The sequence below is a fragment of the Phalacrocorax carbo genome, chromosome 5 (genome assembly GCF_963921805.1).
Source record: "Phalacrocorax carbo chromosome 5, bPhaCar2.1, whole genome shotgun sequence".
Classification (NCBI taxonomy): Eukaryota; Metazoa; Chordata; class Aves; order Suliformes; family Phalacrocoracidae; genus Phalacrocorax; species Phalacrocorax carbo.
In genome coordinates, this window is record NC_087517.1 from 67824 (window position 1) to 81079 (window position 13256).

Here is a 13256-nt window from a genome sequence, read left to right on the forward strand (position 1 = left end):
TTTCAATACATGTATGACAATTTATTGTACCACCAGTCATATAAAGCATTTTGATCCAAAATGGTCAGAAACAATCTTGAATAACTGCATAAGAATTTACAAACATTAGTAAAGATATACCACAGACTATAGCTTTCTAAGTTTTCAAGTGTAGGTTCTGGTAGATATCCATGTTTAAATAAAATGGACAATACCAGTAAAGATGCATACCTCTATTGTTTTTATTTATAAAGAAGTGACAACACTAGAAAACACATTGATAACCAGTGCTTTGAACAGTGAAGGTGGGATCTAAAAAAGTCTGATTAAACTAAACAACTGTAGGTCTTTATCAAGTTGCATATCTGCCAGGAATGCTGAAATGCAAGAGTTAACACCTGCAATATTCCGTAGTGGAACAGCCACATAATATCAAATATAATCTCCAATTTCCAAACCGGTACATAAAAAAAAAAGAGCCATCACTAACGCTAAGTATTAGAAGACCACTGCAAGTTCTTATTGCTTTTTGAGTTAAAAAATAATCTTCACATAAACCAAAACCCAAACAATCTTTACAGTATCTTGCTCATCCTCCTGTTCATTCATTAACACTGGAAGCAATCAGTTATTATACGATGCGGCAACAGAGGCATTTAAAAAAACCCAAACAAAACCTATTTAAGTACATGGACATCCCCACCCTCCCTGCCCACCCTCACCCTGAAACCCACTATAACCACTTAGTGCCAGTAGAGGAGCAAAACTCGATAGATTAAACCAGAAATCTGACTACAGTAAGAAGGAAACATAAAGGGAGATACAGCTTCCTTAAATATTCAAAATCTGATGCCTTCCAAAACAAAGCACATCCTCCTCATCATTTAAAAAGGGAAGTTGCTTTTTATGTATCTAATCCTCGTACATGCTGAGTAGTTCTCAAGTCCACTGAGTTCCACTGTGCAGCAGCTGATTTTGAATTCAACAACGCTTAAAAAACTACAGTAATATTTAATGCGCTTTTTACTAAGGAAAGGAAAACCCAAATGCATGTTGATGTTGTTCTTGCCAATTCAGCATTTCTGCAGCAATTCCATTTGTCTCGCAGTATGAAAGTTCTACCAGCATCAGTCTTCAGAATCATCCTCAGAAGCTGTTGGAACAACACAGTATAATCAGAAGCGCTGAAAAAGGTCCGTGAAATTAGAGTACTTTAAGATGAGCAGTGGAAATAAAGAGTGTAATACCCGCCCACACCTTGTGTAATTACATAGCTTAATTTTTAAATGCATCTCATGCCTGAAAAATACAGCATTTTCAAATCAAAACTCAGTATTACAAAATGCAGTGTCCTCCTGCTGTTCTTCCTCAAAGTAAAAGGAAGAAAACTTAATTACGCCAGAGATTCAACTTTTATCTAGTGTTTACAGTGGCTAATTCCAACAGTAGTCAGAGGAGAATATATTCAATCCATGACAGCAGCACCCAACAAAAGGGGAAGAAATGACTCAAAGTTAACAATTTGGATACTAAAATATCTATATAGGTTCAGCAGCCTAAACAGACAGATTCTTAAAAATTGTTTTATAGATGTGTGCTGCTTAATGCAGTTAGATCAGGCCTACTTGGGAGCAGCTTCTCTCTCCAGCCCCATTCTTTCAGCATATGCAAAATGAACATAAAGCCCACATATGTGTCACGTTTTGCTGTTGTAAGCTGAATCAAAAGACAAATATGCACTTGTCAACTATGATTAAGAGGGTCAGTACACATATCTACAATAGGTTTGTGAAGTGTTAGCTTGTCTGTAACAGGATTTTATTCTGGCCTCTTAAGCAAACTTTGCAGTCAAGAAAGTATTTACACTCGAGTAACTTGTCCTCTGAACACAGGAAGAGGCAAGGTCTGTCTCCTCACTTCTCCAGTTCTTAGAAGAGTAATATAACTAAAGTAGCATCAATAATATATCTAGAACTCAGTATTCCTTACCTGCAAGTTAGATAAAGCCTGAATCAAATAAAGATTAAACTATTGTGTAAAATGGCATTCATTAATTTTAACTCTAAGAAGGATGCACAGAACTTAGGAATAAATTCTGAACTCAAGTCCACCTTTGTCTGCTCTGAGTGCAGAAATAATCACCTGCTCTTTGAACTAAAACGTATGCACATGCACACACCATTCCTCATTGTACTCCAAATACGTCCTATGCACTGAAAATTCATATACAATCTTTGAATTTTGACAGACATTCACACGCACACTAAAAAAAAAGAAGTCAGATCATCTACCCTTCTACTGCCTATTCATCACACCCAGATTCACTTAGATTCAGGATGCATTTACCAGAAGTCAGCATATAGTTTTGAATTTAAGCACACTGCAGAAGCCATTAGGAGAAAAGTAGGCTAGACCTTTGCCAAAATTAGCAACTGTTAAATTTCATTGCTGAAGTAGATAGGTCTGATCAATGGATACACAAAACTGAAAAGTGTGTGTGAACAGGAGAAAAAAAAAGGAAAGGGGAGCAGGAGCTGGGGGGAGAAAGAAAGGGGAGCAGGAGCTGGGGGAAGAAAGGAAGAAAGGGCAGCAGGAGCGGGAAGAAGAAAAGAAAGGGGAGCAGGAGTGGGGGGAAAGAAAGCAAGGAAGGGGAGCAGGAGCGGGGGGGAAATAAAGAAAGGGGAGCAGGAGCTGGGGGGAAGAAAGAAAGGGGAGCAGGAGCGGGGGGAAGAAAGAAAGGGGAGCAGGAGCGGGGGGAAGAAAGAAAGGGGAGCGGGGAGGAAGAAAGGGGAGCAGGAGAAATGGCAAGTATGCTAATTTAAGTACAGTGAAAATCAACTTTAAATTACTCTCTTCTGCTTGGACTCATGTAAAAGGCTACAGCCTGAAGGTCACCATCAACTCTGTAACTACATACTGCTAGAATTACAATAACTGAACTGTAACTAGTGAGGAACCTTTTATCACTTGCAGAAAACAATTCTGTAGTCTAAACAACTCTGTGCTGTCAGAAAACTAATCACGGAGAATTAAAACCAGTTCCCCTTGGAATAATTCTACTGATAATGGAAAAAGCACTGCTGGGTAAAGTAAAATTTTCAGTAATTACATTCAGTATTATGAATCTTGGCAAGGAGGATTGTACTCATTTAACTTTGAGTTGAACCTAATGGGAGCGGAAGGGAAGAGGGGAAGCACCTACTTTCAATATCTTCCATATGTGCCTGAAGAGTTCTTGCAAGGTTAATAAACTAGAAACAAGGCAGAGAGAAAGTAGTTTAAAAGTTGCAAAGTTATCTGCAGAAATTTGCAACAAGTTAGCAAAGTTTTCTTCACTTTTTCTTCACTTTTTACATCCCACAGCTTCATCCCAGATGCCGGTTATCCTAAACCCATTTGCCCAACTTCCAAATACCAATGCAAAATTTAATAGAAATCCCCACATGTTAGACCTCAGGTTGCTATTGCTTAGTTATTTCAGCTTCCACTCTATGTCAAATGCTTCTGGTAGCAGTTAGTGGCATCATCTTCATGTTCTACGGCCTTTGTAACACATCCTTTTTGAAAGTAGCGCATATAAACAATTGCCAGTTTTATTAAAACAGTTCCTAGAAATTGTAATGCAGAAAAACAATCTGTAAGGACTGCCTTAGTTGGATCCATTTCATTTACTTCACTATTAATATGGCAAAACAGAGCCCTCTGACTGACTGAGGTTAATGAAAAATGCATAAATACATTTAAGATTTTAATTGTAAATAAAAAGTTTAAGGGCAGGATTACTATTAGGCAATGGTGGCAGTTGGGTGTTAGAAGTATGTGGTATCAAAACCTAAAGGCAAATCCATAAGAACCAGGTTCCTTAGGCAACTGTGAAAGTGTCACTGACCAAAAAAAACCACCTGGCTGAGAATCTACATCATTGTTTCAGTTGATAGTCCAGATGTTGAGACACAGCAAATAAAAAGAAACAAGAATATAATGCTTCAGTTTCCATAGCTCAGTTGTACACTCCGTATCAAACACGCATAGGTGCTCTCATTGGTTTAAAATGCAGTGTCACTGTATAATGCTGCCTCTGATGAAAAAAACAGTAAAAAACCATCTAATTTCTGCAATACGCTCAAGTTAATAACTTGTACTGGATGCTGGCTACTATTAGATTTTGTGTCTTATGTCTCTACACTTGTAGCAGAGAAAACTGGACACTTTACTTGTGGATCATGGAATACAAGCTCTGCATTAAATGTGTACAGGAAAGAGGATCACCGTTCTAACACAGTAAGAGATTAGACGACAGTCCTGCCTCTACACCGAAGGCCTAGTACCCACTAGCAACCATTCCAATAAGCGTTGGACAAGCTTAATATTGTCACTTCTTTTAATGTAATTAAAAAAAAAAAAAAATCAGCTTTTCAGGAGCTCAGTTGACAAAGAACATCAATTAACTAACTAGTATCAAATAAACGTGTAGAATACCGGATTTCTGAATAAGTCGCTATGCAGAAATAACTTTGTGTGATGTTTTCTTAATGGTAAAATGCATACTTACTGCATTTCTAAGCCAAGCCATTTAAGTGACAAGAATACAGTCAAACACAACTAAAAAGAGCTTTTGACTAATGCCAGGAAATCAGACTAGAGCTAGTCAGTTTCAGAATGAAATATTCAAATACACATTTAGGAACAATCCAGCAGACAAGCATTTCAAGGTCTAGACCTTTGCAGTACAGACTGGCATAATGAGAAAAATTAATCAAATAAGATAGTCCAACACTCTCAACTGCATGTTTTGTAGAGTACAAGGTTAACCTTCCAGTTTTGCATAAACTCAAAATAATCATGACAACACACATGCAAAGCAATGCATTACCAACAACCTCAACAAAAATGATTTTGTAACACAGTAACTGCAATAAAGTAGTACCTTCAGTTTCAAATCAAACATGGTGTTACTGCATTGACAAACCCAGACCATTTTAGACCTTTAAATGCATTATATAAGCATGCTTCTTGGGTATCTAGCTCCTAGGTTGCTCAAGGTAACAATCTAGTTCTAAGCTCTCTGTACGGGCAACTCCTGCGATAATAATCACTGCATACTTACTCTGACACGCGTGCTGGCCTCACTTGCAGTTCCTAGCATATCAGAAAAGCGCTGCTCGCATAAGTGTAACAACACTACAAGGTAGAGACCAGAGCTGATAAATTCATAGTCTGCCTTAAAGGAGATCAAAAGAAACATTCAGAATGTCAGCGGTATGTCTGCATATATGACTCATTAAATATAACCAGAATTAAATTTTACTGGAAACATTATATATTTGCTCTCTAGTTGTCCCAAGAGAATTAGGGAAATATAATACTAAAAAAATTTTAATTACTGAAAAGCTATTTATACTTCTGGTTCTTCCCACCCACCCCAGAGATAACCTGTTATCCTTGAAGATAAACAGAGAGAGTTCTACAAATAAAATCTCAGTCAGCATGATTAGTTCACAGGAAGGAATCTGAGAATCAGAGTATTATACCACTGGGGAAAATAAAACCAACAAACTTTGCTGGTTTCTTTTCAGTGGTACCAACACTTCACATAAAGCCAAAATAAAGGGAAATATTATAAGAACTTTATGATGTTATAAATATTTTGAGAAATTACTTTCCCTGCTAAGGTAAACTTTCAAAATGCTACTGCTGAACTGATCATTTAGAGTCAATTATTTGGGAAAAAGTTTCAAAGCTCTTACTTCCATCAAAGTACAGTAACAGTAACCAAGAATCAGTAGTGCTAAAGATAAGATGATGGCCCTCTCGATAAATACTTCTCAGAGTCTGTCCCAAGTGACAGGAACTAGAGTACTAGGGTAAGAGCTTTACTCTAAATAATAAGAAAATTAGAGGTTGATGTTTGGCCCCAAAACAGACGTCACTTTGTATTTTCTTTCAACTTCTGAGGTAGGCAAATGTCATTAGTCTTTCTATATTCACAGAATACAACCCAGAGAATAAGGAAAACCCTCTGAAAGAAGTTCATTAAAATAACACCAGCTTTTTGTTATTTATTAATTTTTAAATACTACACAATCCAGTAGTTCAAGATAATGTATTTTATATAACGAGAGTAATACTAATGGGCCTTTAATTATTTTTTATTCAGGAAAGGACTTGAAGGAGCAGCAGGAAGCTGTTAGAAGAGAGGTTAGCTTCTACCACTCTAACGAAACAAAAGAAGTTTTTAATAGTATGTTTAAAACAACTGCTTAAGTGTGTTTAAAAAAACACCAAAAGCAAAGACAATTCATGACTTGATGTGAAATTGAATCTAATCATACTAGTACTCCCACTGCACCTATGTAGCAGAGACACTGGACTGCAACGCTAGATGACAGATCTGCAACTAAGAAAAGGATAAGAGATCCATTACACTTACTGAAAGCTCAGCTATAGGAAGCACAGCAGGAAGACAGAATTCGTCTGAATACTGAGGAGAAATGTCTGTTCCATGTTGACATTACTTAGTGTGCATAACAGTCCTTCTGAAAAGGAGATGCATTTTCCCTCTCTAAAGAAGAGCGCCCTCCCAGCACTAAACCAACACTTACCAAACTAGGCAAAATATACTAACTTGTTCATTTGCATGTGCCCTATAAAGTTCATGAATGTCAAAGTCTTCCAGATTCAGATGCAACTTTTCCTTGCACAGTTCACAGGTTGTCACTGCTTCCAAAGAAGAACCTGGTGGGGAGGAGCAGGGGGAGAGGCAGTGTCAAGTTGCAACAAACTATAATACAGGACACAATTATACAAGGATTACAAGCTGTACTAATTCTTGATTTATTTTGCAGAGCAAGGTTAGAAGAAAAGAAAGCCTTTAATAGAAATGTAGTGACTATCTGCCACTGTCATAATCTAAATGCTATAGAATCTTTATTCTCTATCCAGCTCCACATATTTTGCCTCATGTTCATTCTGGACACCATACGCCCCTTACTGAAAAGTCTGGCATAAAATTGCCACTTGGGCTGCTTGAATTCTACAGTCCAATCCAAATATACAAAAAAGTAATAATAAATATATTAGAATAGCTTAAAGTTATTGCCAGAGTAACATTCTGTCTTAAAGTACCAGGTTTCAAACAAGTTGCTCCATAAGCAACAAGATGAACAAAGCAAGTTTATGGTAGATTTACGTCTTATATAGTTAAATACTTCAAACTAATTTCTCCAACAATCTGAGGCTTCTAATACATCCCTACTCTCATACTGAGTAAAAATGTAAACAGGTGCTAGCCACCTATTTTTAAGTCTTAAAAAAACCTACAGACCACTTACTTATAAACTAGTCAATTTATTACAAAAACATTTGTACAGTGTGCAATTTCTGAACTGTTTCTTTATAAAATTCTCTATGCACTTTGAAGTAATTTTTTGAACAAGTGGTTTTACCTGCCTTGAACAAGTCAGTATCTTTTTTTTAAAAAAAAAAAAAAATATTTAAGTATAGTTACAATAGAAAACCACTTTTGGATTTTAAAACTCCTATCACTCTGCTACAGTCAGCCTGGCTATAGGAGTCTTAAAAACTAACATGAAGAAGGATGGGGAACAAACTCACCCAGAGTGATAGAGTAGCTTTAAACCTACACTTCTGCAATGTTGTATTTTATCTAATATCTTAGTAGATTATCCCAAAATTGTAATTCTCTGAATGACAAACACAGTTCTTTGAACTACTCACATGAGAAGCTGCAGAGACACACAATAAGCCTGGAAGTGCCACACTGTTGTTTGTCCCCAACTGCTTGTTTTTCAAATAAATACCTCCTGCTAAGCCTCCCAATGTAACTTGACGTCTGCCTCTGCCTTGGTTTAGAGTTTGCTTTACCTGAATTAATCTTGGACTGCAGCCATTTTTTCATGCACTCCTGGTGAACATACTGCAGACTTCCAGTGCATTTGCATGGCTCTATTAAAAGGTTGTCAGAACTTGCAGAGGACATCTGACAGATTCTGCATAAGTCACCCTCTTCATCTTCAGAATCTTCTAAAAGCAGGCTGAATAGGAAGGAATATCAACAAACACTGTGACACATTTCATGTAAGACTTTTTATAATGACAATTCCATTCATCAAACTGTTCTTGACGTACCAGGATTGACACAAGTTTGTCTAAACACAAAAGTGAGAACACAGGTGACAAAGGACTGAGTTGCCACCTTCTCTGAAGCAAAGTTTCCTTTTAACATCATGGTTACAGAAAACCTGCTCATGTTAACTCAGGTACATTTTGTTATCTCAAAAGAACATACTAATTTACCTCTCTTTAATTTTCTGGAGTCTTTCTGGATCTCTTGAAGGTGGTATCTTAGACTTGCCACTTTCTTGTCCATCAGACGGATTCCAGCCAGAGGGAATAATATCTACAGTTATCATAAGATTGTCAGACAGACTGCTCCCTAATGTTGGAGGCACTGCAAAGCGAAAGAGAGAACCAGGCAGAATTCCAGAACTTCTCCTGCTGTGGCCTGAATCTGGTGGGGAGGCAGTAGCTGTAGGAACTCCAGATACTGCAGGTGTTGGTGGTCTGCTAACAGAAGCCCGAGGAGGGCTACGTGACGCTTCAAGAGAGGTCTCCTCACCTGACTCTCTTCTTCTGAAGACATGTTGTGATCTAGCGGATTCATCTCTTCCTTCTCTTCTTCTTCTGGAAAACAGAGGTGTACATCTGTTCCTCAAAGATGAAGATAACCAGGATCCTGTGCTCCTACTTTCAGAGTCTGGTCTGTAACTTTCCCTGTCTGAATCAGGGTTATGGTTCTGTGAAACTCCTGATAAACCCCATCTTCGTCTAAGAAAACTAAATCCCTGAGAAGCTTCAGATGTATGAAGTCCTGGAACTTCTGGAGCTGCAGCTCCACTACTGCTTGACAGAGTAGAAGCTTGAACTCTTGGGACCACGGCTGGCTCTTCAGAGCCTAATGATCTTGTGTGCAACGACTCTTGGCTAGACCTTCGAGAGAAAAATGTAGAAGACATGCTAGATGCTAAACGAGACAGCAGCTGTCTGGTTGTGCGCCTCCCTTCACTGTCAGCTGCAGGCTCATTCAATGACCTCTGAGAAGATAAAACCCTTTCAGAACTACTTGAGGAAGGAGTTTCATCCCTAACAGCAGTAAGAGAAAATGCTGGCTGCATGCTCCTCTGGGGAGATTCCAATTCATTTCTCCTTTGTCTTGAAGAATAGCTGGATCTTGAAGAGCTCATGTTACAGTCTCTGTTGAAAAAAGATGGCTGATGGTCAGAAGGCAACTGGCGGTTCATGGATGAGTTCAGCCTCAAAGTGCTTAATGAGCTCTCTTTTGGTCTTGCTCCCTCTGCATATGAAGAGGCAGGTCTGTCTTGAAGATCTGTTGCAAAAAAGCAGAGGAAAATACTATGAGATGATGTGCTCCAATTATTACGTTCCAGATAGGTAACTCTAAAGTGTAAATGCAGAAGTTCAAGATTTCATGATCCTTACGTAAAATTGTTTCAAATTTGGCAGGTAGATTCCAGAGCAATATTAAGTTTAAATTTACTTATCAGAATTCTAAAGTTAAAATGAAACCTACACTGGGTTCAATCTTGTAAATCCATTTGGAATCTTAACGCCCCTGAAATCTTCAGATTATCAAGGTATGACTCACTTTCTTATACGCAAGTATGAAAATTCTAACTATCTGTCAGAAGTTACATAAGACCAGCATCTGGGTTAAAAACAGCAAACTATATATAATACTATTCCTAACTTAAATGTCCATTTTGCCTGTAGACTGAGAAAGACAAGTTAATCAAAACTTCAGCAGTGTAGCAGACACCAGAGCACATGAAACAAATGTATGGATAAAGCCAAGTATATTCCCCATCTATTACAAGCAGCTACCCTTATTCTTCTCATCATAAGAACATAAAGAGCTGCAGTTACAAACACTACTTAAAGGCAGCATAAAATTATTGACTTTGGGTAACAGAAATTGAATAGTATCTAAATTAGATGTGTATCTTACGATAATAATGTTTTAAACCAAGAACTCAAATATAAAAAGAATGCCCTAGCAATACTGTAATTCCACTGCTCCAGACCAAAAGGGTTATCAACGACATGCAGTAACTAAGTTAGTTCACACGTTCAGCTATGCAACTGGCTTAAGCACTATCAGATTTAATCATTCTGAAATCAGTAATCTCTCCCAATTATCTTGATTACCTGTAGTCAATTAGATCACTATCACCAGATTATTATGTCCTCCCCTGCTCTTTAAGGGTACATTCAATCACCCAATGCTTCCCAATGACCAGCAGGTCAAGTGAGGTAATTCTCCCCCTCTACTCCCCTCTGGTGAGACCCCACCCGGAGCACTGCTTACAGCTCTGGAGCTCACAGTACAAGACAGACATGGACCTGTTAGAGCAGGTCCAGAGAAAGGCCACAACAATGATCAGAGGGGCTGAAACCCCTCTCCTATAAAGAAAGCCTGGGTTGTTCAGCCTGGAGAAGGCTCTAAGGAGACCTTATTGCAGCCTTTCAGTATATAAAGTGGGCTAATAAGAATCATGACATAGACTGTCCTGAGTTGGATGGGACCCACAAGGACCATCGAGTCCAACTCCTGTCCCTTCACAGGACAGCCCCAAATTCACACCATTTCTCTGAGGGCCTTCTCCAAGTGCTTCTGGAATATCGCCAGGCTGGTGCCGTGATGCCTCCCCGGGGAGCCTGTTCCAGGGCTCCACCACCCTCTGGGGGAAGAGCCTTTTCCTAATGCCCAGCCTAACCCTCCCCTGGCACATCTCCCTGCCATTCTCTCGAGTCCTATCATTGTGTCACCAGAGAGAAGAGATCAGCATCTGCCTCTCCTCCTCCCCTTGGGAGGAAGCTGCAGAGCACCATGAGGGCTGCCCTCAGCCTCCTCTTCTCCAGGCTGAACAAACCAAGGGACTTCAGCTGCTCCTTGTACCATTTCCCCTCTAAACCCTTCCCCAACTCCATGGTCCTCCTCTGGACACTCTCCAGTAGCTTTATATCCTTAATGTCCTGTGGCACCCAACACTGCACCCAGCACTCGAGGTGAGGCTGCCCCAGCACGGAGCAGAGCAGGACAATCCCCTCCCTTGCCCAGCTGCACTGCAGGGCTCGATGCACCCCAGGGCACGGTTGGCCCTCTTGGCTGCCCGGGCACACTGCTGGCTCGTGTTCAATTTGCTGTCAACCAGAACCCCCAGGTCCCTCTCTGCAGAGCTGTTCTCCAGCCTCTCATTCCACAGTCTAGATGTACATCCAGGGTTGCCATGCCCCAGGTTTAAAATCCGGCACTAGCCCTTGTTAAACTTCATAGGGTTGGGGACAGACTTTTTAACAGGGCCTGTAGTGACAGGACAAGGAATAATGGTTTTAAACTAAAAGAGGGTAGATTTGGACCACATAAGGACCAATTTTATTTTTTTTTTTTCAATGAGGGCAATGAAACACTGACACAGGTTGCCCAGAGAGGTGGTTGATGCCCCATCCCTGGAAACATTCAAGGTCAGGCTGGATGGGGCTCTGAGCAACCTGAGCTAGTTGAAGGTGTCCCTCCTCATTGCAGGGGTGTTGGACTAGATTACCTTTAAAGGTCCCTTCCAACCCAAACTACTCTCTGATTCTTCTGAGGGCATCTTCTGTAAATATTGTGTAAGAACCTCAACGCACTGGGAATAATTCCATTGTGGCTGAACTGTAGTTAACATTACATGAAGCAGCTGAGGAAGCTAACATCAGCTAGTCTCCTTCCTCAAATGGCTAGATTTGTGGGGAATGGGGTGTAAGAGGGGGAAGGAGGAAGCAGCTGAAACGTGCTAACCTCGTAAGAAGGGAAACTTCTTCAATATTTTAACTGCTTAAGAAGCATTGGTAGATTAAGCTAGAAGGCAGAACCTTTCTCTATGTATTCTGGAATTGAAACCTTTCATGTTTGTAGTTTTGATAATGTTTTGTTTGCTTGGTTTTTTTTAATGGGTTCTGCATTGCAATCACCATTTATTGTTAAAGCTGAGGTTTATGCATCTGGCATATTCCAACTAAAGAAACATCTGCACAGATGCCAAGCATCTGCCATGTGGTTTTGATTACACAGCAGGGAACACAGTCAGGAGTTATTTTTATAGCACTTAAAGTGGCACTACTGCTATAAATGCAGTGTGGACAGTACAAAGCAAAGCTGCCCACCCATCCATTTCTCCCACTAGGTTCTACCAGGTAAACTCCACTGTCCACTTCAAGAAACAGTATGATTACATTAAAACATATTCTTCCGGTAAGGCAAGACTGAAGGATGAAGTCTGGAACTAGTTTTTATCTTTTTGGGTTGTCTTCTGTACTTGTAAAAATGCTAATTTTTTCCTTTAAACTTCTGCATTATAAAATACCACGTATTAATCTGCAAAAGGTGGCAGATCAAGGCTGATGACGAGCTTCCCCCTAGACAGCTCTAAAAGGCCACAACACTCTGAACAGAAAGTGAAAAATGACACTGCAGAAGTCCACACTAGTCCTAGCAGTTACCATGGAACAAAACTCTCGTCTCATGTTAAGTATGTGTTTATTCATTTTTAATTTTCAGTGGTGTAGCAGTTCTCCCTAAAAATCGCTCAAGAACCCAAATGGAAAGAGATAATACAATATGGGCACCTTCATGAAAACCCTTTCTTGAGTCAAATTAACATTATTTCTTTTCCCATACCTAAATACAAAGAGATCTTAAGATGAACACGAAAAAGAGGCTTACTGGCTATTCACACAGTTACTGTGGCAAACACCAATACCATTTTCTTATGACTGAATGCATCTACAAGCTAGACCATTCATATGTCCTACAATGGTTTACCCAACACATGGAAAGTGGCCAGCCAACTTTATTTAAAAGGATACCTTAAAATTAAATAGACTTTTTGGTTTTGTGTTTTGAAGACAATACTAAAAGAACATGTGAAGAAACTAACAGGCATGCAACCTATGGGTTTACAAGCTTTCAGTTGTACAATACATACATGTTGAGGGTGAAAAGTCACTGTTTCTGTAGCTGCGATCCACCAGGTTATTAACAGGCAGATCTGTTGTTCTTTCTACCTCTCTTCGCTCTCTCACCAGCTCAGTTCCAAGGGAGCCAAGCATCACTGATGAAGATCTAGGAATCCTACTGTACCTCCAAGAGGAATCTAGAAAGAAAAAGTAAATAAATCCCCTGCTTTTGTAATTATTTA

The 13256-nt window shown here is 39.4% G+C and overlaps 1 protein-coding gene across 4 annotated transcripts in view; it reads right to left on the minus strand.

Moving 5' to 3' along the window:
• MARCHF7 (membrane associated ring-CH-type finger 7) overlaps positions 1-13256 on the minus strand; it is a 27895-nt gene continuing 14639 nt past the window's right edge. Inside the window, exons 5-11 of one of the 4 annotated variants that reach the window (XM_064450864.1) lie at positions 13044-13211; positions 8618-9385; positions 8296-8398; positions 7864-8033; positions 6605-6714; positions 5087-5200; positions 1-1132 (exon numbers count right to left, since the gene is read on the minus strand). In XM_064450864.1, the coding sequence (XP_064306934.1) occupies positions 971-1132; positions 5087-5200; positions 6605-6714; positions 7864-8033; positions 8296-8398; positions 8618-9385; positions 13044-13211 (1595 nt within the window). In that variant the 3' untranslated portion in view covers positions 1-970. Of the gene's footprint in view, positions 1133-3181; positions 3231-5086; positions 5201-6604; positions 6715-7863; positions 8034-8295; positions 9386-13043; positions 13212-13256 lie in introns of all 4 variants that reach the window. The other 3 variants (XM_064450863.1, XM_064450862.1, XM_064450860.1) reach the window with 3 other exon arrangements.